Below are 24,003 nucleotides of genomic sequence, written 5' to 3'. Positions count from 1 at the left end.
AACCCTCAGCATTTTTTAATTTTTTTTTTATGTGAACTAGTATTTCTGTTATGGTAATTAATTTACAAACAATTTTAATATAACTCTAGCATTTGGTCCCAAAACGGTCCATCTTTTAAGTTGACAAAATTACTTGCAAGAAGTGTCTGTCAAACATATCCTAATCAGTGGTAACCATTTTCTAAAGTAGCATTATGCCAAATGTAACATATCATCATAAAAGGGTTAGGGCATAGTTATTCGTATGGAGTTTCTTTACAATTTTTTCATTTAATTGACAAAACTAAGAAACGGCCTCTGAGCACGTGCCATCTCTCACCCATAGCCCATCTCCCTTTACCCCATGTCCAATGCTCTCCTTTACCCCAACCACCGATTCAAATTATATGGCTGTGCCTAAAGGCATTTGCTTTCCCATGTCCAATTAAAATCTGCAGCTCGTCTTGACTATTTTCTGCAGAACTTTTCTTTTTTATCTTGTTGTTTTGATAAAAATTTTGCTGTACAGTCATACATGTATCATACTTTTATTTTTTCTTGTACCTTTTAGGGGAGGGGGGGTGTTGTTTTGTCTGTATGTACATTTCTATGTCTGGAAGTCACTAAAAGTGCCACTAAGGTTTGAAAATTATTATTTGTTGTAAAAACATTTGCAGCGACCTACTTGTTTTGTATTGTAACCTTGATTTAATGTTTGTTATGATAAACAAAATAAACAGTAACTGAAGTAAGATAAATATGTGAAAGTGTTTCAAATTTTTTGGGGTTCACAATTGTTTTGTTTTCTTTTTCCATGTCACAACAGATTTGCAATGGCTACCAAACTTCATAACCCATACATTGTTATGTATAGAATTAGATATATGCAATATTTTAATATGAAAAGTTCAAAAGATAATATATAAGTACTTTACAAAACAAATCACAACAGATTGTAATGGCTACCAAACTTCATAACCCATACATTGTTATGTATAGAATTAGATATATGCAATATTTTAATATGAAAAGTTCAAAAGATAATATATAAGTACTTTACAAAACAAATCACAACAGATTGTAATGGCTACCAAACTTCATAACCCATACATTGTTACGCATAGAATAGATATATATGCAATATTTCAATATGAAAAGTTCAAAAGATAATATATAAGTACTTTACAAAACAAATCACAACAGATTGCAATGGCTACCAAACTTCATAACCCATACATTGTTATGTATAGAATTAGATATATGCAATATTTTAATATGAAAAGTTCAAAAGATAATATATAAGTACTTTACAAAACAAATCACAACAGATTGTAATGGCTACCAAACTTCATAACCCATACATTGTTATGTATAGAATAGATATATGCAATATTTCAATATGAAAAGTTCAAAAGATAATATATAAGTACTTTACAAAACAAATCACAACAGATTGTAATGGCTACCAAACTTCATAACCCATACATTGTTTACGCTTAGAATAGATATATATAGAAGATATATATGCAATATTTCAATACGGAAAGTTCAAAAGATAATTTAAGAGTAATATTTTTACAAAATGAACTTGATTGTGACTGGATGTTAGTAGTTCATATGGTATCAAAGAAATATCCCAACCTTCTTCAGCAGAAAGGTTTAAATACTTTCATTCGTTTGCATATGATAATGTCCTATGTAATTACATTTTTTGCCCAAAAATTCAGAAATGCTGAGCAAAATATGGCAAAAGAGAAAATGAAATGAAAAATAAATATGCAAACTAGGTTAGAAAACCATAATAAATAATGCATGTCAGACTCGTTGATAATTTTGCACTGTTATACAAAGCAAGATTTTGGTACACGTTTTCTGAATTGATATAGAAACAGAAAACGGATATTTTGTGGCGAAGGAAGACATTGGACTTTGTTCGTGTTGTTACAGTCCTTTGTTTGTGACAAGTTCAATGGATGCTTACATTTACATGAGAAACAAATTATCACAAATAGGCTATTGTGAAATAGGTGGGAAAAAATATTTACAATCAAAATTTCACATTAAGTGTTATACAACTACTTTGGAGGTGAAAAAATCGATGGAACTTCATTTCGCAGCTGCAAATCTTGAAATTTACCAAAACCGATTGCTTATTTCATAAATATTTTTCTTGGTCTATAAAATATATTGCAAACAGTATCTTTTGCACAAAATTTAACACAATTGCATCACCTTTTTGACTAAGATGACATATATTTCAGTTGGGTGCTAAACTCGGTGCCATTACATATTAACATATTTACGAACAGAGCGTAGACAACCAGTGGGCACCAAAGAGGAATAATTTAGTGCCCAAATTTTAATGCCTACAGCTGTTTGGGTGGCTCTGTATTTTGTCTCTTAAAAATAACATGGTTCTTGTGTACAAAATATTTTTAGCAACTTTCCCATTTTGCGTGGCATTTTGCTATTAGATACCAGGTAAATTTATCTCTGATCAGGGATAATATGACCTAAAGGCAGTTAGCACTCTAGGTTAGGTCCAGCAATCAGTGGTCATGTTGCCACTCTAAGGGTGGGTCCTGCAGTCAGTGGACACCAACAGTATAGCCTGCTGTCAATGGGCCCAAAGGATGGGTCCTGCAGAGAGGGTCACAACAGTGGGGACACGTAGCATTGTGCACCAAAAATGGGGCCTGCTGATCGAGTCAGTTGGACCTCAAACATGGGGTCCAGAATGTAGTGGGCGCCAAGGATGGGTCCTGCAGAGTGGGTCACAGCAGTGGAGTCCAGTAGCACCGAGGATGGGCCCTGCTGAGTCAGTAGGCCTCAAGGATGGAGATCTGCAGCCAGTGAATACCAAGGATGGAGTGGGTCTTGGAGGTGGTTAGAAGCAGGAATGGGTCCTGCTGGCTTTTCAATAGACCTCAAGGGTGAGTCCTGAAAGCAATAAATAACAGTGAAACTGCAGGTATTAAACTCAGCTGCCCTTGGGTCCTATCGACTTGTCATAAGTAAAGTAGAATATTGGGCATATTTGACCATAATTTTTGCCTTTCTATCATATTTTAATAGCAAAGGGACTACATGCCAAACAAGAGTATTCTTGAATAGTGAGGTCAGAAGTGAAGGACGACACTATCTCTAATGTCCATATTGCATGATTTACTGTATCAGAGTCTCATGTCAGTGTTTAGTATATCCGATACTTTTGTTTACTACTCATAAAGAACAGAAGAACAACATAAAATGGGGTTTATATTCTATACTGCATACCAGCACATATGGGAAAGCTTTGTTACATACAAAACCAGAGACACATATCATGTTTATGTGTTTTGCTGCCTTATGTACCATTATCAAATTTCCCTGATGTCAACATTTAAGAACTCTAAAAGACACACATATTGTTGTTTTACTATCCGTGGTGTTACTGAAAAGTCTTGATTTTACAGGAAGGGTAGCCAGTTGTTACCACAAGTACAGGTAAGAATGTCATCTTAAATGTTTTAGTTAATTAGGCTACTTTACTAGCATGTCCATTTTGCTGCAATTTGTAAGATACTTCAAACTGTAAAGCTAGTTTGATTTTTGCATTATGAATAAATCATGTTCGACCTTTGAGAAGAAATAGCTATATCTGTTAGATAGACAGATGCTCTGAACAAACATGTGAAATTGGTACACAATTGCAAACATATATAGCATGCAATCAAAACAAAGAAGAAGAGAATTCATGGTGCTAAATATATGTAAGTATGCGTAAGCCATAAACTGCTCCCTGAATTTATCATCATTTTTGCAACATTGCTCTATTGTGTTATAACTATTGCAAATAATTAATTGGCTGGCTGTATGCTGTACAATAATATGATATCGCATCACGATTGTAACAGATTACAGCACATTTGGCGACTGGACCTGCTTTGTTCTAATCAAGTCTCTCATACTGTTGTAATGTCGAAGGGCACAGAGGTCTTCAATAGTTTGTAAAACACGTTTTGCCGAGGGTGAATACAGCGAGTAGCTTTCAAACTTAGATCTAACCTGGTTTTTTTGGTTAAATGCTAACTGTGAGAAACCTCTATTTTGTTTAAATCTCATTTTCTGTCCTATATTTATTGTGAAAGAACCCTTTACATACATCTCAGTTTACCAATTCATATTAACTCAGTCTTTTCATGTTCAACATTGAAGTTATACTTTGCTTTCCACTTTTTGAAACCAGTTTGAGAAAATGCTAGACTTTAAAATGCCTATAAAAGTTCTTAATAAGCCGGCTGGCTTTAAAACTTGCTAAATGACGGTGGATTTTGCTGTTTGTTGGTAAAGTATAAAATATCGAGGCCCTTGCATTTTTCTGCCAGTGCAAAATTAATGTTGCTTTTGCTAGTTCAAGGGAAATATTTGATTTTAGCCAGTAGATCTTTTATGCACTGACACTTTTTATCAAGTGGCTAAGACTGTGAAATTCTAGGCCTGGCCAGTTTATGCACAAAAAAAAAAAAAAGATTGGCATTAATAGTTTTGGCCTTCACTGAGAGAGCAACTACATCATCAGCAACGAATATGTATGTATACAGAATATCGAAATTATTACATTAATGCTACAGAAACATTATTATCAATCAAATGTTGTTGGCCTTTGATATATCAACATTAAAATCCTCCTTTGAACACAACTAATGATACAACCATGGATTAACATTTAGGCCCTCACTGAGGGCGCTAACCCTCATCATCAATGTAGCCTTAAAGGAGCATTCATAAGATTTCAGCATATTTTAAAGATGAATAATTTGACAAATATTAAACTGTAGCTACAAAAACAATAACTTACAAGCAAGCGTTTCTTCAACTATGATACATCAACACTAAAATTCTGCTTGAAAGTCATGATTCAAATTATACAGTCATGAAACAAGGTTCACATATTTTTTATAATTTTGCCTATGTAATACCCATATCAAGATTCTTCATGTGTTTCTACCAAAACAAAAGAGATTTCAGTGCATCATATGGTTCCAAGGATCCAGAATCTCAAGAAAACACAATTTCTCATTTCTCTAGTTTTAATTTTTTCTTAATAATATTGGGCATAAAACCTACTATTTAAAATGCCCATATCACCTGGCTGGTTATAGTTTCCAATAAGTAGGAACATACTATATAATGATAATCATAAGCATTTTATCCCACCTATGTCGTTCTCATTTCATCTTTTTATCGTCTTCACAAAATATATTTTCTACTTACGTGATCGGGAGTAACTACGTGCTCTGCAAACAACTCAAAATAAGTTAGTCTTCAGCATGACTGCAGTAAATTCCTCTAAATCCACGGCATCATCCCCGTTTTTGTCCGCCTCTTCCAACATTTCTCGGATCTCGGTCTCGGTGAACTGGACGCCGGCCTCTTTACAAGCCCTCTTCAAGTTCTCCATGGATAATTTCCCAGTGCCATCTGTAAATAAGATACAAGTCTCAGGTAATTACACCCAAAATGGTACTTCTGGTCAGAAATGTATGTATTTTAGATCCTCCTGCAAGCAGGGACTCGCGAAGAAGCCTCATTGGCTCATCAAAGCGGTAAGCTGACCGACATCAGTCTCTTAGATTCATTTTTAACATCCATGATTATGAATTGTCAATTGTCAATGACTCTGTAACTGGACGACATACATTAATCTTGTAGTGACTCAAACCGGGGACCTTATGATTGAAAGGCACCAGCGTTTACCACTGAGCTAACACTCCTGTGTAAGGAGCTAACACTTCTATGATACCATCCCCCCCCCCTCCCACCCTCAGTCCCTTTCACCGATGCATGAATTTTGCCCACAAATAAGCACTGAATGTCATTTTGAACTCTAAACCATCCAAACTAGCACAAAACTTTGAGTTGTTTGACTCCATGCCCTTGGAATAAACAACAACATGTATCTCTGCTTTGGGGTAGAACAAGATAAATCAAATCACCATCTTTTTGGAAAGAGTTTCAGAATCTAAACTTACCATAGTCCATCATTTTAAAGCCCTGGCATATCTCAGCCTGTACATCTCGGGCTGTACCCTGCCTGTCAATAATGAACTGTAAGAACTCGTTGAAGTCGATTGTTCTAGGGGGAGGAAAAGTTAGTCATCATTTAAGGAAATGGAAATTGCCATCTTGAAATTCACTGGAATGTGTCATACAATAAAGGAAAAAGGAAGACAATTTTGTGTAACATGTGTGACACAAAGCAATGAGAAATGTCAATTTCTAGACAGTTTTATTACTGTCTGTATGTACCTGTATGAATTCTGCAGAATTCGATCAAGTGCCACAGAAATTAAGAAAAATTTTTCTTAATTTCTGTGGCACTTGTCTTAAGACACAAGTGAAATAACCAGATTAAAAGTAACCTTTTAATAGCCTTTTCTTTTTGCTTTTGTACCATTACTATGCATTATGCACACTACAATTCTGAGATATTTGACTGGTTCTTATTTAATAGACCATCAACTTAATTTTCAACATTAAATGCTTTTCATAAAAACAGTACTTTATATGTTAGAACTGCCTTCTTTAACAAGCTAATTTATTTTTAATTTTTTTTTTGCTTTTGTACTAGTACTATGCATTATGCAGACTACAATTCTGAGATATTTGATTGGTTCTTATTTAATAGACAATCAACTTAATTTACATAGATCTAGGCATCATTCAAACAATTAGAAGAGCACCCCACCACAGCACTCCACATCCGCTTATAAAGCCCAAAGTCAGATGTATGAAACTGCTGATATTTGTGGTTTTATTTCCTGATTTAACTGTTTTGTTTGGAAGTAGCTCTCCTGTTAGATTTCCCTTCTCATGTAGTTTCACATCTTCATTTAGCCTCACGCTCGACATATAAATTCCACAGCGCAATATTTTAATTGTGAAAAGGAAAACTATTTTCCACGAACAATAGGCTCTTGAAACTAATCTTGAAAACCTTCTTAATATGTTTAGAGAACTGCTGAGGTTGCAGCAGCTCATTCTGTTGGTGTTTTCTTTTCAAGCAATTTCACTTTCATAGATATTGATAAACATGTAATATTTCCATCAACTGACAAGATATTGTTAGAATATGCAGGTCTGTAAAAACCTTGTACACCCATAAACAAACACTTTTATTTGCACTTCTATTAAACAATCCAAAATACTATAAGCAAGCAGCAATTTGTTGCTGTTGTTGTTTTGTTTTTTTTTCCCTCTGATTAAGGCGATTACTTCTAGAAAACTAACAACTGCATGCACATCTTAAAACAATTATAATTAAACTCCCATAAATTTATAAAAAATCATAAAAATTGATCAATATCAAAATAGGCTGTTTGAAGATTCACAAAAAATACATTAGCAGGAATCGCAGTGCGTAAGACGATTAAATATTCCCTGACTGTTTCAGGACATCAACAGATCAACTTTTTCAAGCTCAAGATCAGAGCAAACATTACCTGAAACTGTAAAATTTATGAAACCATAGACTTTTTGCTCTTTAAATTAAAATACTCAATTTGACACTCAGCAAAAGTGAGTGACATCACAGCTGAAAAGCATGTCACAGTGTTTACTGGGAATTGTCAATCCTAATATTGGGCAATGTGTGGCCAGCTGTAATCTATGACCCCTGGAAAGCTAGGCTTATCAACTTTATTTATGCAGCCTGCCAACCCCTATCATGTTAGAGCTACAATGTTTTCATCCGACCAAATGGTAAACCAACTGAATTGTAATTCAGTGAATGACCAAAATGTAAAAACATAAAATTTTGCAAATTTTGGCACTTGGCAATTTTGCCTACTTGGCAATAAAACACGGACATATTATGCACATGTTCATTTTTCTGACCGCTTAGTTCCCATATATAAAAAAATTTCCATTTATGTCATGAGTGTTGCAGCACTGGGATTAGATACAAATTCACTGAGGCTCCCGATATCAATTTATACCCTCCCTCCCCCACCCCTCTTGCTAAATTGAACACATATTCATGTTTAAAAAGGCTTTAATTTCCAGAATTGCTAGCGATTTTATTTCTTGCTTACCTGTACAATTCTCAGCAACTTAAAGTACATACCCATTCTTATCAAGATCCATATCAGCAACCATTTCCTTAGCTTCCTGTTTGTTAACTTTAAATCCAAGAGCTCTCATAGCCCGTCTCACACTGTCTGCTTTAATTTGCCTGTACAAAACCAAAAGACATAAGTATAAAAGTTTCAGGTTTATTTGTCTTTCTTTGTGGAGGTTAAAGCAGTATTCCTGGGGCTCACTAAGCTTAAAGAATCACACAAGAAAATGCTGTAGGAGAAATAATGAAGACAGTACAAACCGGAAACCTTGATATTATGTTAAATAAACTATACTGTTATATGTTCTTGCACCTACAAAAAGTGAGGTGAGTTCCTATATTTTATTTTAAATAAAAAATGAAAGGACATTTATATTTTATCCTCAGTGCAACATTTAAAGGTCTTGCATGTTTGACCCTCCTCAATGCTCGGAAATCATTTCAAAGGTACGATAAAATTTGCAGGAAAATACCGATAATCTGAGGTGAAAATCGTGACATGTCCAAACAGAATATTGATGTCGTGAACTTCAACTTCTCTCCAAGTACCAATGTACAGACTAATTTCAATCACACTGATGATACATAATATCACTGCACTGGCACCCATTAATCAGTTATATGGAGTCACAAATATTATTATAACAAACTCAGATACTTTGGCCTGTTTTGATCGAAACAAATCAATGATCTTTTCTTCTATAATATTCACCTTTTTCCTTTCAAGAAAGCAAAACATAATAAATTCGGTGAGAAGAACAATTTGAATTTCTTGATTTTATGAACACTCACCCTCTTCTGTCAGCAAAGGCATCAAAAACAGTCTTCAGGTCGCGTATCTCATGAGTGGTAAGATGATCAAAGACTCTCGTCGCTATCCGACATCCCATGAACTCTTTGGTATTCAGATCTACTTGCTCGCCTGTTAATACGGCTTTCAGCTATAAAAAGAGAGAAGAAGAAATTATAGAAACAAATTAGAAATATCATTTCAACGATTTATTGGCTGTTCATCTCATAATCTGTAACAGTGCAGATTTTCCCTCAATGGGGTGTCATGACTGTCATGTTTTTATAAAGCTAAGCCACAGTGGAAACTGCATCTTGTCTTGGCATCTAAGTGACGCTTGATTGAAAATGTTACAATTAAGCTACATTTATTACCATGCTGAGAGCAAATAAGATAGAAAACTGTCCGTATGCACTTTACTTTTTTTTTATTTGTGGGGGGAGGGGATATCTTAGTGTTGTATTCACTTTCAGTACTTAGGACTGACAAAGGTAAGCTAAGATATTATGTGAACTAATTTCAATGCTGAATATGGCCAATCAATTTTGGTTTGGTCTAATGCTAGGAATGTTTGCCTCATTAAACATTTGAGCTGAGATTTTGACTGGTGTATGGTTTGATGTCCCTCTTATGGGCTGATTAACATTAGGCAACCCTGTCATAATTTTATGCCAAACGTGAGACTAGGTTACACCAGTGGCGGAGCTAGGGGTATTGGTCAGGGGGCGAGAATGGTCTGTCGGGGCGCTTTCAACACTATCTAAGCGGAGCGATACCAAAAGGGAACAAAAAAAATTTGAGTAAAGATACTCCCTAGATCGCCGGAAATGACCATTTCCTGGCCTTGCTAATTTGCAGATAAAAAAGAATAATAGGTGTCATCGCCATTTTGTCAGGAAATTACACCAACAAAATGTGACAAATGTCAAATAGGTATTTGAGAGCGCAATAAAAAAGTCAATAATTGCGAATAAGTAAAAAGTGGTAAAAAGCTGTTAAGGGCACCAGCAGTCCATTTGAGTCTGTCAGGGGGGGCATCCGCCCCCTTTGACTGTATGGACGCTCCGCCACTGGGTCACACTTAACTAAAGAAGCAGATTAGTATAACTTTTGTTTGAAATACTCTTTTCCCAATTGGAAGTAGCTATATAAGTGAATCAAAATCCATTCTTCTCCAGTTCTGATCCATAATTATTTCTTCAAATTTAATGTCTGATAAGATCAATTCCTCCTTTATGTTAAGAATCTTAATCAGATCATACATTCTACGAAGAAGTTTGGCTTCTGCCTGCTGTATCTCAACATTACACGGTGGATTTCCCAAAGAAATACATAATCAGCCTATATACTTCTGTCTGAAAGTTTTCATCTTGCCTTTACTAAAATAATCATTTAGGCAGAAGTTCTGATTCTAACTTAGGTCTAACTTAGCCCTTATTATTTTCTACAACTGAACATGCACAGGAGGGATCAAGTCCCTTATGTGTCCGGTTGGATTGTTCCATGTGTTTATTGTAGGGGTATTTTTCAGCAACGTTTTGTCCTTTCAAATTTAATCAGAGCTATCATACTAATCTCGAAGAACTCTCTTACTAACATTGATGAAAATTAATTTAAGACGTAAGGACTATCCTGGGCCTAAGTAATGCGAAGTGTTATTCTCAAATTGAAATAACACACAACTTTGTTGCTGAAAAATACCCTAATGAATATATGGAACAATCCAAAAAGACAAACAAGAGACTTTATCCGTATCATTATTTATCAGCCTACTGACTAGTCAATAGCATAGTAAGATCTTATTGATGAGATGCGTAGTGGAACTGGAACTAGCGCCTAGGCCTACCTTCAGAGTTTCATACGGTAAGAAAGGCTAGGCCTACACACGCCTAACGTTACCACCTGTAAATCAGTTCTTACACTTTCACGATGAGTTGGCTGGGGTAAACCTAACGGAATTGGTGGAATGGGGTCTTTAGGTGCACCACCAATATCCTGAGAAGAACGTTTGCTCCTTTTCTTTTTTGTTTTAGAAGGCATGTCTTTATTTTCTGGAATACAGCTGTGACAAAACCAAAATGGAAAAGCCACCAGTGAGATCAATAGCTTCCATAGCAACTGAAAAGCTGACCTGAAGGGTGCATGGTGCACAGATAAGTGCTAATCGGCTTAAGCCATTGTTTCTTCCGTCAATAGGCCTAATAAGTATCAGAAAGAATCGTTTTTGAACGTCTTTACGAAAGCTCGCAAAGATGATGCCAAATCAAGTAATCTTCAGAAGTACTAGCCCAGACTGAGAATCCATTCGTTTCCTTAGCTGCAGATTATTGATCATGGTGACAATGAACTTGATTTATAGCAACATTCCATGGATAAACTTCAAAATTAATATACATGTGACCAAGGATTATATCAGTCTATTAAATTATACACTGATATATGTACCGGATAACGATTAGCCAAGTGTCATTCTCTATTTACTTAGACGTTCCTTCCCGGTCAAGTTTTGACGTAGGCAGGTGCTCCCTCTGTTTCGATAGACTACTGAAGGGGTAAGCCCACCGTCGCAAGTTAGTGTGCACTGAGATTGTAACAAGTTGTCGAACTTGTCATAACAAATACAAACCGAGACGTTCTTTATTTTTAAATTGAAAATTCAGTACCTTCTTATAGTCTATTTAGGTTGGGCCTGCAATGTGCATGATTTAATTTCATTTGGATACAGGTTAGTATAGTACCGGAGAAGGGCGGTATATCTTACCTACCAGGACTCGGTCAAATGGCGGTGTATCATTGAAGAACCGGGCGGCGGAGCAGGGTGGGTTTTCATTATTGCCAAGTGCAACTTGGTGACAAAAATACCTTTTGTTGTCAAATTAAAGAAGAAAATGGTTATTAATCGGTACCATTGCGTGGAATGACATTAAAAGACTGGAAATTTTGGTAGGCCTACAATTTCCACAGACTCATAGAGTCCATTTTGTCGGTGATTTACGGTTTGCTTCCTCAATCTAAGTATTGACTGTCGTTCGAAGTTCATATATGAGTTCATATATGAGTATACTCCCCCTCCCCCACTCCGTCCCCTTTATTTTATCTTGGGGGATGTAAACAATACATATATTAGTGACTGATATGCAAAATGGTGCTATATTTGGGCACATTTGAAACAATGTTGAAGGGTTTTCAAATGTTTATTTTGTTCGGTGTACATGAAGTTGCTACACATTGGCTATGAGTTATATAGATTTCTGTATGAAGCATAGAGAGGTTGCGTTCCTCTTTATTTTATTCGGGAGGCAGATGGGGAACGACGAAGTGTACGTTCAAACATCACAGAGAATTTACTGCCACTGCGTCATAATAACATTTTGTATCGTGGAGATGCAAACTCTAAAATTGTGGTGAAGTTTCATCAATGCATCTGGCAACACTAACAGAGTTTATAAAGTCACCATGCCAATCCGGAGCTGCAAATTTCTTTTTGGTTTCCTTATCTTTCTTTTTTTTTTGATAGTTTATCAATCATTTATCCTCAAGGAAAATAATATTCCTACAAACAAGTTTATAATGATCGATGAAATCCTGATGATTTGATTATTGACGACTAAAATAAAATATTAAAATAATGTTTCCAGTATTATCATAGAAAAGTAAGACATTGAGGAACATCTGGCATGTTGGCATCACGTACCATCTACAGTGCTCAGCTTCCTATAGCTCGATTCAGGAAATCTGCAGGTTTATCTGGTAAAAATTGTTTCCATAAATTCAAATAACAATACGATATCCATATGCGTAGGAGGCGGGGGGCTGCAGCCCCTCCCCCCCCCCCCACCAAACTTACATTTTTGTGAAAATTCGGGCAAAATGCTGAGAATTCTTCGGGCACCTATACTAAAAGAAAAATAATTTGCAACTGTTTTTCAATGGTTAAACTGCTATTACTTATTATCATTATTATTCTAACGACTTCCCAAAAATTCTAACCAATATGGAAGGGTAATAACACGGCAAATGATTGTATGTTATTGGCATGTGATGTAATGAATGCCTACATGATATGCACATTAAGATATGTTGAACGCGCACTGAGCGCGCGAAAAATTGTGGTTATATTTTTCGGGCAAGTCGTTACAGCCCCCAAATCAAAGTAGGCTCCTACGCCTATGACGATATCTCCTATGAAGGATAAGATATTGAAAAGGGGATGTTAAACCAACGGCGTGAGATACTTTTCTCTTCCATAAAAGTGACACATTGCCTGCCATCGGGACACTCTTTAAGCATATTCAGGGAAATACAAGTCGTTAACCGGTCTGCATCGCTCCGATATACTGGTATTTCCCTGTCATTTGCAGATAAAGAGACGTACGAAATTCTTCTTATCACTGCAGCGATGACGTACAAACTAGTCATATATGTAAATTAAAACTATAAATTGAAGCTAACGGACTGTACTCAGTTTTTCTTAATGAAACAAATTGAATAAAAGGCAAGGCCGTGCTGTATATAGTATAACTTTGCATGGCGAATAGAAGACCTACTTCTATAGCAAATATGTTTCTGTTAGGATTTAACAACTTAGGCACTAGAGAAACACAGTGAGAGCATATACAAGTCAATTAATTCCATTTTACATAAAGAACCAGTTCTGTAGTGTGGACAACATGGCCGTATATTAGGTCATTGCGGGATGGGGTGGGACAGCTACTTTCCATGAGCTATTCAATATATACAAATAGGGAATCATAAAGATCAAAATCTGGGTCTTTCTTTTCCTTGCAAATAGAACGTGACCACAGTTAAATTAATGGACTTCAGTTTGATTAAATCTTAGTATACCTACAGCAACATAAGAAGCCGGGAGTATAAGAAGTGATTGGGTTATTACAGCCCAAACCCCCATCCCTCCCACCCCACCAAAATTATTTCTTTCTTTCTTGATTTCTTGCTTTCTTGCCTTCTTGCTTTCTTGCTTGCTTTATTGCTATCTTTCTTTCTTGCTTGCTTTATTGCTATCTTGCTTTATTGCTATCTTTCTTTCTTGTTATCTGTCTTCCTTTATTGCTTGCTTGCTTTATTGCTATTTTTCTTTCTTGTTATCTTTCTTTCTTTCTTGTTATCTTTCTTCCTTTATTGCTTGCTTGCTTTATTGCTATCTTTCTTATAATCTTTCTTTCTTTCATTCTTTGTTGCTTGCTTGCTTTATTGCTATCTTTCTTATAATCTTTCTTTCTTTCATTCTTTGTTGCTTGCTTGCTTTATTGCTATCTTTCTTATAATCTTTCTTTCTTTCATTCTTTGTTGCTTGCTTGCTTTATTGCTATCTTTCTTATAATCTTTCTTTCTTTCATTCTTTGTTGCTTGCTTGCTTTATTGCTATCTTTCTTTCTTGCTATCTTTCTTTCATTCTTTGTTGCTTGCTTGCTTTATTGCTATCTTTCTTTCTTGCTATCTTTCTTTCATTCTTTGTTGCTTGCTTGCTTTATTGCTATCTTTCTTATAATCTTTCTTTCTTTCATTCTTTGTTGCTTGCTTGCTTTATTGCTATCTTTCTTATAATCTTTCTTTCTTTCTTTCTTTGTTGCTTGCTTGCTTTATTGCTATCTTTCTTTCTTGCTATCTTTCTTTCATTCTTTGTTGCTTGCTTGCTTTATTGCTATCTTTCTTTCTTGCTATCTTTCTTTCATTCTTTGTTGCTTGCTTGCTTTATTGTTATCTTTCTTATAATCTTTCTTTCTTTCTTTCTTTGTTGCTTGCTTGCTTTATTGCTATTTTTCTTTCTTGTTATCTTTCTTTCTTTCTTGTTATCTTTCTTCCTTTATTGCTTGCTTGCTTTATTGCTATCTTTCTTTCTTGCTATCTTTCTTTCATTCTTTGTTGCTTGCTTGCTTTATTGCTATCTTTCTTATAATCTTTCTTTCTTTCATTCTTTGTTGCTTGCTTGCTTTATTGCTATTTTTCTTTCTTGTTATCTTTCTTTCTTTCTTGTTATCTTTCTTCCTTTATTGCTTGCTTGCTTTATTGCTATCTTTCTTTCTTGCTATCTTTCTTTCATTCTTTGTTGCTTGCTTGCTTTATTGCTATCTTTCTTATAATCTTTCTTTCTTTCTTTCTTTGTTGCTTGCTTGCTTTATTGCTATTTTTCTTTCTTGTTATCTTTCTTTCTTTCTTGTTATCTTTCTTCCTTTATTGCTTGCTTGCTTTATTGCTATCTTTCTTTCTTGCTATCTTTCTTTCATTCTTTGTTGCTTGCTTGCTTTATTGCTATCTTTCTTATAATCTTTCTTTCTTTCTTTCTTTGTTGCTTGCTTGCTTTATTGCTATTTTTCTTTCTTGTTATCTTTCTTTCTTTCTTGTTATCTTTCTTCCTTTATTGCTTGCTTGCTTTATTGCTATCTTTCTTTCTTGTTATCTTTCTTCCTTTATTGCTTGCTTGCTTTATTGCTATCTTTCTTTCTTGTTATCTTTCTTTCTTTGTTGCTTGCTTGCTTTATTGCTATTTTTCTTTCTTGTTATCTTTCTTTCTTTCTTGTTATCTTTCTTCCTTTATTGCTTGCTTGCTTTATTGCTATCTTTCTTTCTTGTTATCTTTCTTCCTTTATTGCTTGCTTGCTTTATTGCTATCTTTCTTTCTTGTTATCTTTCTTTCTTTGTTGCTTGCTTTATTGCTCTTGTTATCTTTTTTTTTTCTTTTCTTTCCTACGACTCTCTCAGTCTATATCCATCCAAAATAACTCACACTTTCGCCTTGGAATTATGTGTCAAGTGAATCGAAGAAAACCTCCTTCAAAGGGAGAGAAAAAAACGCCAATCAAGACATAGCCTATTATGAGACAAGCGAGGGTTCTTGACGTAGAAGATAAACCAATAAATTTCACTCGGTTATGTTCTACACAGCGAAGGAATGATTGCTAAGGGGTTTGGCTGCGCACGCCGCCGACTGCCTGTATATACGACGACGCTGTTTACTACGGCATATAGACGATGCATGCAAATCTATAGGCAACCAGCGACAAATTATCATAAAAACTGTATATACACAGGCCTACGTAATTACTTGCACGGGCGTCGTCGCAGGAAGGAATGAGTAAAAAAAAAATAAGAGACTCACAAGAGAAAGAGAAGGTTTTTATGTTCAGAATTGATTTCGTTCTTGGGTGAGATAATAGGCTTTCCCCGTCGTGTTTGTGTTGACTTAAGCTCTTTAACTTGCAGGATATCGAAAGGATAATCGTAGGAATATTAATCAGGAATACATCTTTAAACAGGAATTTTGATTCTTCTTTATGTGGTAAGAGATCTGATATTTTTTTTTTGTTACCGACGTTTTCTTTTTTTCTATAATTTTGTTGCATAGCTTATAACTTTGTGTAAGCATGATCGATCATACGTGTATCGTAAAAATGATATTAATGATGAGATAAAAGCGTTTGTTCTTATTAAGTTATATTATAGGTTAATTAATTAGCAGTGCATATAATATGAATTCGGCCGTTTCAAATAAATGTTCAAGTATAACATCTATTTTCTTCTTTTGTTCTTGGAGTAATAGCGATATACGCCGTAATAGTCGGTGATACTGTTAGAGAATTCCTATAGGCTATGTATAAGTAAACCAACAAGTGAACGAAAAATTGCGCACACTGTTATATGGTAACTTACGCTTCGGGAATTAATTGATTGAAATTACCGGGTGGTCTATAATCTTTGATTGAATACATTACGACCTTAAATTATTCATTTTACGCGAAAATCTTCCGAAGAGGTTCAAATGGCACCATGGATTAACATTACGGTATTTAATATTTGATAACATTAGCAATATGTTTGGTTAATTTGCGTTAACCGTTCAGAAATGCCTTCATATAATTCGTACTTTATGTAGCCTTCTGATGTTTTCTAGATAGATTCTCCTATGAAAATTATATTTACGAGATAACAAGTCTTCTATAAAATAGTAAATATTTCTAGAACACATTATATGAGAAACATTAGTCACATGTAAACATTATATGTAACGTGTAAAGTTCTTAAATTTAGGCTTCATATTGACGCCATTTTGAACCCAATCGTGTTATCAAGTGGTCACTTTATAAAACTTGAAGCATATAAATGTCATTGATACATTGACTACAAATTTTCAGGGTTTTAAGATTTCTCTAAGTGTTCAAAACTAATATCATGGAACGTTTGACCGTTTTAATCATTTCCAGGCAGTGACAAGGGGTTTCAGTAAGATAATAAGCGTCTCTGTGAGTCAGAAATCATTTCAAAGTTGCAAATTGAATTCTTGGTTTGAGTACCATCGGGTGACCATTAATTGACTTTTCTAGCATATCTGTCGGCAATGACCTTTAAAAAGTGTTTTTTTCCACATACTCACTGATGAAGTGAATGAATAATCCATGAAAAGTTGGAACAATTGTAGATTAAACTTTTCTGTGTGTGACAAGGTTTATCGTTATTATTATTATTATTATTTATTTATTTATTTATGTGTTTATTCAAAATTATTGTATTTTTATGCGCTCTTACTCTCTGTACCTTATTCCCTGTCTGACACTTAACATATTGGAATCCATTGTAACATCGTCCAACTCAATCAACGCATGTAAATATTGAGTAGGCCTATACTTAAAGTGTATCCGCCGCGTAAACCTAATTCACGAAAATATGTTACCATGGATACATGCTCGGTGTTGGAGGTATTCTCAAAGTATATTAGTGAAGGCACTGTTTTACAATGGGGTGTGCGGGAGATATGTATAAGTATATCAGAAACGTAAGTGAAGGGGGTTGACTTCGTATCGCCAATGTGGGCAAGAGTATTTTGCTTAACAAAAAAGAAAGAATAGGAAAAATTCTGCTAAACTTCCAATCTTGGATTAAAAGGGTGACCGTTGGTCAAACATATGTCACTAGATCATAAAAAGTTAGCTACTAGCAGTACAGGCTGCATTTTAATATCAATTTTACTGTTTCAAGGAATTGTACATTTCAAATCGGAGTTCCCTCTCTCACTCAAATATTGTATAGCTACCGAGTTGAACATACATGCACATTGGCACAAAATTCGAAAAAGGAATGAACCATTCGTAACTCTATCGTTGTCTGAAATATTACGTATACAGAAGAATGCCAACATTTCTATTCATAATGTATGTGATTAGTGCCATTGGGACTAATATAGAATAGACGATACGGGTAATAACAATACCAAAAAAAAATAATTATATTACAAATATTTTCATTTTCGTAATTTTGACAATTCAACAAAATTACCATAGGCTACTATCATTTTAAAAAAATGCCAGAAGGAAGATTTTTCTAATTCATATTTTTCCCCTTCACCATGCATATATATAGGTGATTTGTTTTAATCCAACTAATGTGTAACGAAAAATGAAAATAGTTAGAGAGTCTAAATTCTATACAAACACAAGATCTTGGTTAACATCATATGTAGGCCTATATATTCACTTTGTTGGTAAGATGAAAAATGTTCGAATATTTTGCAAGTGTATTAGAAATGGTATGTAAAATGGCAACAAATACTATGCGATTACAGAGTGTATAATCTTTATAATTGCTTATTACGCGTAGAATGTACACATTTCCAATATGTCTACAATATTTGTATACGAGAAATGGTAAGTGAAATGGCAACCAAGTGAAATGGCAATTTAAACCAATGTAATCCAATACAGTATACACTATAGATGTTCTGCGAGATTTCTGTCTGTGCACGAGGCTTCAACTTCAATCTTTTTTCCTTCAGGACTCTTTTCATACCAAACAGTACGATGCTTACATTGTCGACTGTGCCCTACTTGTCAGAACATATCATAGAACTGAATGAATACGACACTTAAAGTAAAGTGCGTGGGCGTTATTACTGCTCAGTATAAGAATGCAGAACGCTAAAACTGGTTCAAGTGCCAATCACTAATAACACTATAGCCTTAACTGAGTAAATTAAATCTTGGTATTTATAGTATACATATGTATGTATGCGTTCCATATAAATACAAAGATTTGTTTTTATGTATATATAATGCTAACATGACTTTTGAGTCTTGGCACCCAATTAACATTTCAGCGATTGAGCCTGCGTGCCATAGGTAAGTTTGTACTTTTGTTCCGAGGTCAGTAATTATTATTGTTTGATTATACATTATAATAGTACTAAACTGATAGACTACTATATAAGTATAAGCATACCATTACTTCCGGATTATGTTTTATGTTTATATAACACATCGAGTGCCAACCTGGCGAACAGTTGTTTTTAATCCATGTGCCTATACAAGAATTGTTTATAATATATTGTCCATTGAATCGAGTTTAAGGCCGCGATTCGACTTGGGTCACTAAATTTCGACAGTTTTATCAACTCTCTATATACTCAAACATACAATCGAAAATGATGAAAGTTGACCTAAATGACCTTCTGCCAAGTGAACAGTAACCGGGGCGATTACGGAATATTTTCGTACACGATTCTAGAGGTTTCGTCGCCCAGATAAATTTTCACTACATGTATATTCTTTACATCATTTTCATTCAGTATTTGAAATAAACGTAGTTACATTCAAAGCAAATTAAATTCCTTACTGTGGGATTTTATAGCGTGGAATAGTCTCGGAGAAATTATCAAAATTAATTACCAAGAAATCTGTTGTTACTATTTCAAGGATATCATAGTAGAAACAGCTGTTCTCTTCTAGGAAATTATATGTGGTTAAGTTGCTATATCGAGCGTTAAATCTTGAATTTTTCAAAGTAACACAGACTTCAAAAAAAGTTTATCTATTTATCGTTCCTCATTGAATAATAATAATAATAATAATAATAATATATATATATATATATATATATATATATATATATATATATATATATAGCCTATATATATTTATATCGCATTAACTACTTCCAGGCAGGCTTGGTGAAAATTTAATGAATATTTTATGAACCAATATGGTACGTGATGATTATCATCTAAAAAGTGATCCGAAAGAAAAAATATAATAAAAAATATAGAATCATATCACACTTCGCTTCAGTAAATTTGGTTGTTGGTAACACTTAATGAATAGGTAATGGATGAATATACGTTAGGAAGTTGATACAAAGCAGGATCATAGAAACAGAGGAAATCTAATCAAATGTTGAAAGACTTTTCGCAGTAATCTTTAGTTTGGAACGGGATTGAAAACCAGTGATCTCATGAGAATTAATGCCGAGCTCCTCTCTGTGACGATATATTGCCTTTATTCGACCATTAGCCGGTGGCGGCGGCTTGTATATGTAAACAATTGCTGAAGGTGTACAACTTGAACATAAGCCGCTTAATGGATTTGGTAGTAATGGTATAGGGCAGCAACTGGATGAAGAAAAGCAGGATCAGATAAATTATAAACAAATATTGAAAAACTGTCAAAGAAATGGTTACAGTTGGAACGTGATTGAAACCAGTGAACTATGAACGTGAATATACCGTGCTATCACTATATATATATATATATATATATATATATATATATATATATTTGGGTGTGCCCAACAGCAGCCACAGATTCATCCGTATTGTGGGAGGGGGGGGGGGTAGGGGCTCAGGCAGCTACAGCCCAGGAACCCATTCATAATGAAGTAAAAATTAAAACCCTTGCCGTTTTTCTACATGAGACTAATACAAAGATGTCTTTTAAATATAGAAATACATACTGACCTGACTATACTTTGTTTTCATTATGTATAGATTTGATTCTTGCCGAATGTCATGGGTGTTATTCGAGATATCGCCGCTCGGTTGGTCCGAGTTCGAGAAATCGAAGCGGATACCGGATCGGATTTTGCAGAAGGCGGTATTCCCGGTAGATTACCGAAATGTCTTACTACCCTCGACCTAATTTCCCTTGGAGTTGGGAGCTGCATGGGGACGGGTATGTACGTGGTGTCTGGAATGGTTGCTAGGGAGATGGCTGGACCAGGAGTGATATTATCTTTCTTAATCGCTGCCGCTGCCTCTCTCCTCTCAGGTAAAAACTTCTTCTTTGAAAGACGATTCAAACCGAACTGTCATCTTTAGCTTAATATGATCGTTGCGATGAACGACTCCCTCAAACAGATAAGAATAATCTTGCACATTTTTGTCCTCTCAAATTTCAAGTCCGGGAACTGTCATTTCGTATTGTCATTGTGCCCACTGGGATCTGAAAACTTGTACTTCCGCTTTCCTCTGTTTTTATCAAAGTAAATTGTTTAAGTACAGTACTGATCCGGGTCATGTTATAGGAACTTCAAAATTGTATATTTCGCAATTGGTAATTTTCATAGACCATTACAGAACTTGAACGTTGTAATATAGAAGAACATGAAATAATGAAACGCGCCTGGCTCGATGATGTCACATATTTAGACGTGTACTCACGTCTGTCTGCAGCCGTTTGTTTGATAGAAAACACACTTATTAACGGTGCTGGAGCTGAGTGGATAAAGGTGGTAGCATTTGAAGCAATGAGGCGTATAGCAATCGGGAGGTTCCGGGTTCGATTCCCTGCCGGGTCATAGTAAGCTGGGTTTTCAACCAAGAGCAATCTGCGATTTTCCCATCTGAAATGACTTTCTTATAGATTACAAATTTGAGATTAAATGTTGAATTGGAAGCCGCCTGACGTGTAAGTTGTAATCCATAAGCCCTTGCGGGTTTTTTCCATGCACGTTTGTGGTCGCTTAACGTCGTATAAATAACTGCTGATTATTAGTAGTACTATTATTAAAACTGTTAATATCTCCCAAATGGGATAACATTTGCATTAGCTGTTGGGGAAGATCTTCATGCAAGTTACACACACACCCATTACACGTACACACACACGCACACACATACATTCATTTTCCAAAAATAATTCAGAAATAGTCATTTCTATTCATGATGAGACGATTTGCAGCTGTGCAAATTACCAAAAATTCTTTGACAACTTTAAATATCTACTAACTAATTTTAGTTTTCTCAGTGTTATTCCCCCCTATCGAATTGCTATTCTTTACTATATTATCTTATTTTTTGAAGGGACATCAACAGAAATAAACCTAACGTGCATGTTTTCCAAGAATGGCTAACAGTATTGCGCAAGGCTGCATGGCGGGGCAAGCCCTCTATTCCAAACAATACAAACAAAACGTTTTCTTCCGTAATTTCCGGATATCATCCTGTCAGGTTTTTTTTTTTTTGTTAAAGCAAGGATATTCGGGCATGCATCAAGTTCGAGATTATAGTAAGACATATCCGGGTAGAGGGGGAGGGGGAGGGGCGTTCTATTCCTCCCATATTAAGTTGTTGAAGAAGCAGATAGAAGTAACAGGAGTCACATTCCGACGAAAGTTTGGAGTAAATGCCTCTTTTTTTGTTACGTCTGGAAGTCGCTATACGAGAGAACATGGATAATATGAAAAATGCCGCTAAAAGCTTCTAAAGTTTCGTCCCGGTCTGGACTCACAATTAACAGAACTCTGACCTCTTGGGACGCACTCCATCCCAGCAAGTAACACCTTACTCCCTTTCCTACAACCACCCCCCCCCCCCACCACCACCACCACACCCTCATGGTCAGGTAGAAGTAAGTTTCACACACTATATTTAATGAAGCACAATGAACTACTCTGTTATGGGATTAAATGTTTGATATCAATCTTGAATGAACGATTACTAATATATAGGTTGAACCCTGTATGTATATAGGCTCTTGCACCGTTCTGATATAAGGAGAGACCGGATTAATAATGCTTCGTAATCAAGTTTTGGGGCAAACTGAAACCCTTCATTACGCCTTAATTGCATTAATTTCACACTACGATACTTCCTCTCTGTCTCGCATTACGTCATATCATTGAAACAGTTTGTATTTAACAAACACTTAAATCTACACAGCCATCATTTCTACGTCAAAACGCAGGCCTTGTTCGTCTTTATACGAAGATTCGCAGTTTTAAACTTTCAATCTAAACTAAACTAAAAATAATTGTGATGTAAGTACCTAATTAATGCAATTGTAAACTTAAAAGGGAAGTATACCCTATAAGCGTTATATCTTTCGTCCGTTATATGACATGACCCCCCCCCCCACCCCAGTCCCCCTCCTCTATTTATGTGTGCGACATATGTTTCAGTGCATTACATACACACAACACTATAGAATTGCTTCAAATATTTGATTTAAGTTAATTCAAAGAGAACTGCAGCTTCAAAATAGATAACACGAGATACTACAATACGTTAGTCTTGTTACATCATACATCGTATTAACAATACAGGGACCTCCACGCAGGTTTGGGACTGGGAGTGGAGGGGGGGGGGTGGCAAGAGTACAAAGTGGGAGAGGAGTAAAAAAAGTAGAAGTAAAACAAACTGGCAGTGATTTTTGTTAAACTAATAGCAATTTATACAGTTATAGAAATATATAAAACCAGTGAAAAATGCATATGAAAGGATTCATCAAGGGACCCACCGAAAAGTTTTCGCGACCCACAATTCCCGGACCGTCGGCGTATATGGAATAAAACCGAATACCATGCTTTAACTCCGTATATATACGGTATCCTTCTATCTATTGTATTCCTTAGAGTTTATACTAGAAATGACCTTTGATAACACCTTTACGAAGTGAACAATATATCAGAAGGACCAAGTAAGGGCTAATGAAATTCAAATGATCGAAATCTAAGAGAGTTGCATTTAGTTTTAACTTCCGTTTTTTGGTCAATGACGGAAGTGTCGTTCACATGCCTTCCCCAGTAAATGGTCTTTTAACAAGTCTGAATTCTCATTATGCATATTTTAAAGGGGAAAAAATTAATAAAGGGGATTTTCCATGACCTCTGCAGCAGTATCATTTCTTGTAGTCGCTTTACGAAATGAAAAAATGGGGGGGAAATCTTGAGCATGTTTAGTTTATTTTACGTCACCAAAGGCTATATATGATGTAAAGGTCCAGGTATATGAAATCAACATAGAAGTACAGCCTGCCTGATAACGTTATACACTTTTAAAACCATTATATGTGATACTGCTTTGCATACAGGCATAATCGATCTAAAATCAGGCTAAATTATTGTAGGAGAAAAC

General features: G+C 35.3%; 2 protein-coding genes across 4 annotated transcripts in view; one reads left to right on the top strand and one right to left on the bottom strand.

Annotated features, from left to right (window-relative positions):
- Positions 1-918: 918 nt before the first annotated feature.
- LOC139976159 (uncharacterized) lies at positions 919-11,014 on the bottom strand. The gene is made up of 6 exons (XM_071984636.1): positions 10,791-11,014; positions 8,873-9,021; positions 8,087-8,194; positions 5,994-6,097; positions 5,236-5,442; positions 919-2,919 (listed from the first exon to the last, which is right to left on the bottom strand). Exons 1-5 carry the CDS (start codon positions 10,908-10,910, stop codon positions 5,270-5,272), a joined length of 654 nt encoding a protein of 217 aa, XP_071840737.1. The 5' UTR covers positions 10,911-11,014; the 3' UTR covers positions 919-2,919; positions 5,236-5,269.
- The window catches only part of LOC139976156 (solute carrier family 7 member 14-like), a 44,724-nt gene continuing 23,810 nt past the window's right edge, over positions 3,090-24,003 (top strand). The window contains exons 1-2 of one of the 3 annotated variants that reach the window (XM_071984629.1): positions 3,090-3,465; positions 20,638-20,917. In XM_071984629.1, the coding sequence (XP_071840730.1) occupies positions 20,659-20,917 (259 nt within the window). In that variant the 5' untranslated portion in view covers positions 3,090-3,465; positions 20,638-20,658. Of the gene's footprint in view, positions 3,466-10,183; positions 10,734-15,673; positions 16,168-20,637; positions 20,918-24,003 lie in introns of those variants that run through there. The other 2 variants (XM_071984631.1, XM_071984628.1) reach the window with 2 other exon arrangements.

This window comes from Apostichopus japonicus, chromosome 11 (assembly GCF_037975245.1).
Source record: "Apostichopus japonicus isolate 1M-3 chromosome 11, ASM3797524v1, whole genome shotgun sequence".
NCBI lineage: Eukaryota > Metazoa > Echinodermata > Holothuroidea > Aspidochirotida > Stichopodidae > Apostichopus > Apostichopus japonicus.
Note: the sequence above shows the minus strand (reverse complement) of the source record. Positions and strands in the feature narration are given on the sequence as shown.

Coding starts and splice junctions, on each gene's coding strand:
- LOC139976159 (XM_071984636.1), bottom strand. CDS start 10,910: ATGCCTTCTAAAACAAAAAAGAAAAGGAGCAAACGTTCTTCTCAGGAT. Junction 8,195..8,872: donor GCCTTTGCTGACAGAAGAGG/GTGAGTGTTCAT, acceptor GGTTTTGTACAG/GCAAATTAAAGCAGACAGTG. Junction 5,443..5,993: donor CTTTAAAATGATGGACTATG/GTAAGTTTAGAT, acceptor TCTTATTTACAG/ATGGCACTGGGAAATTATCC.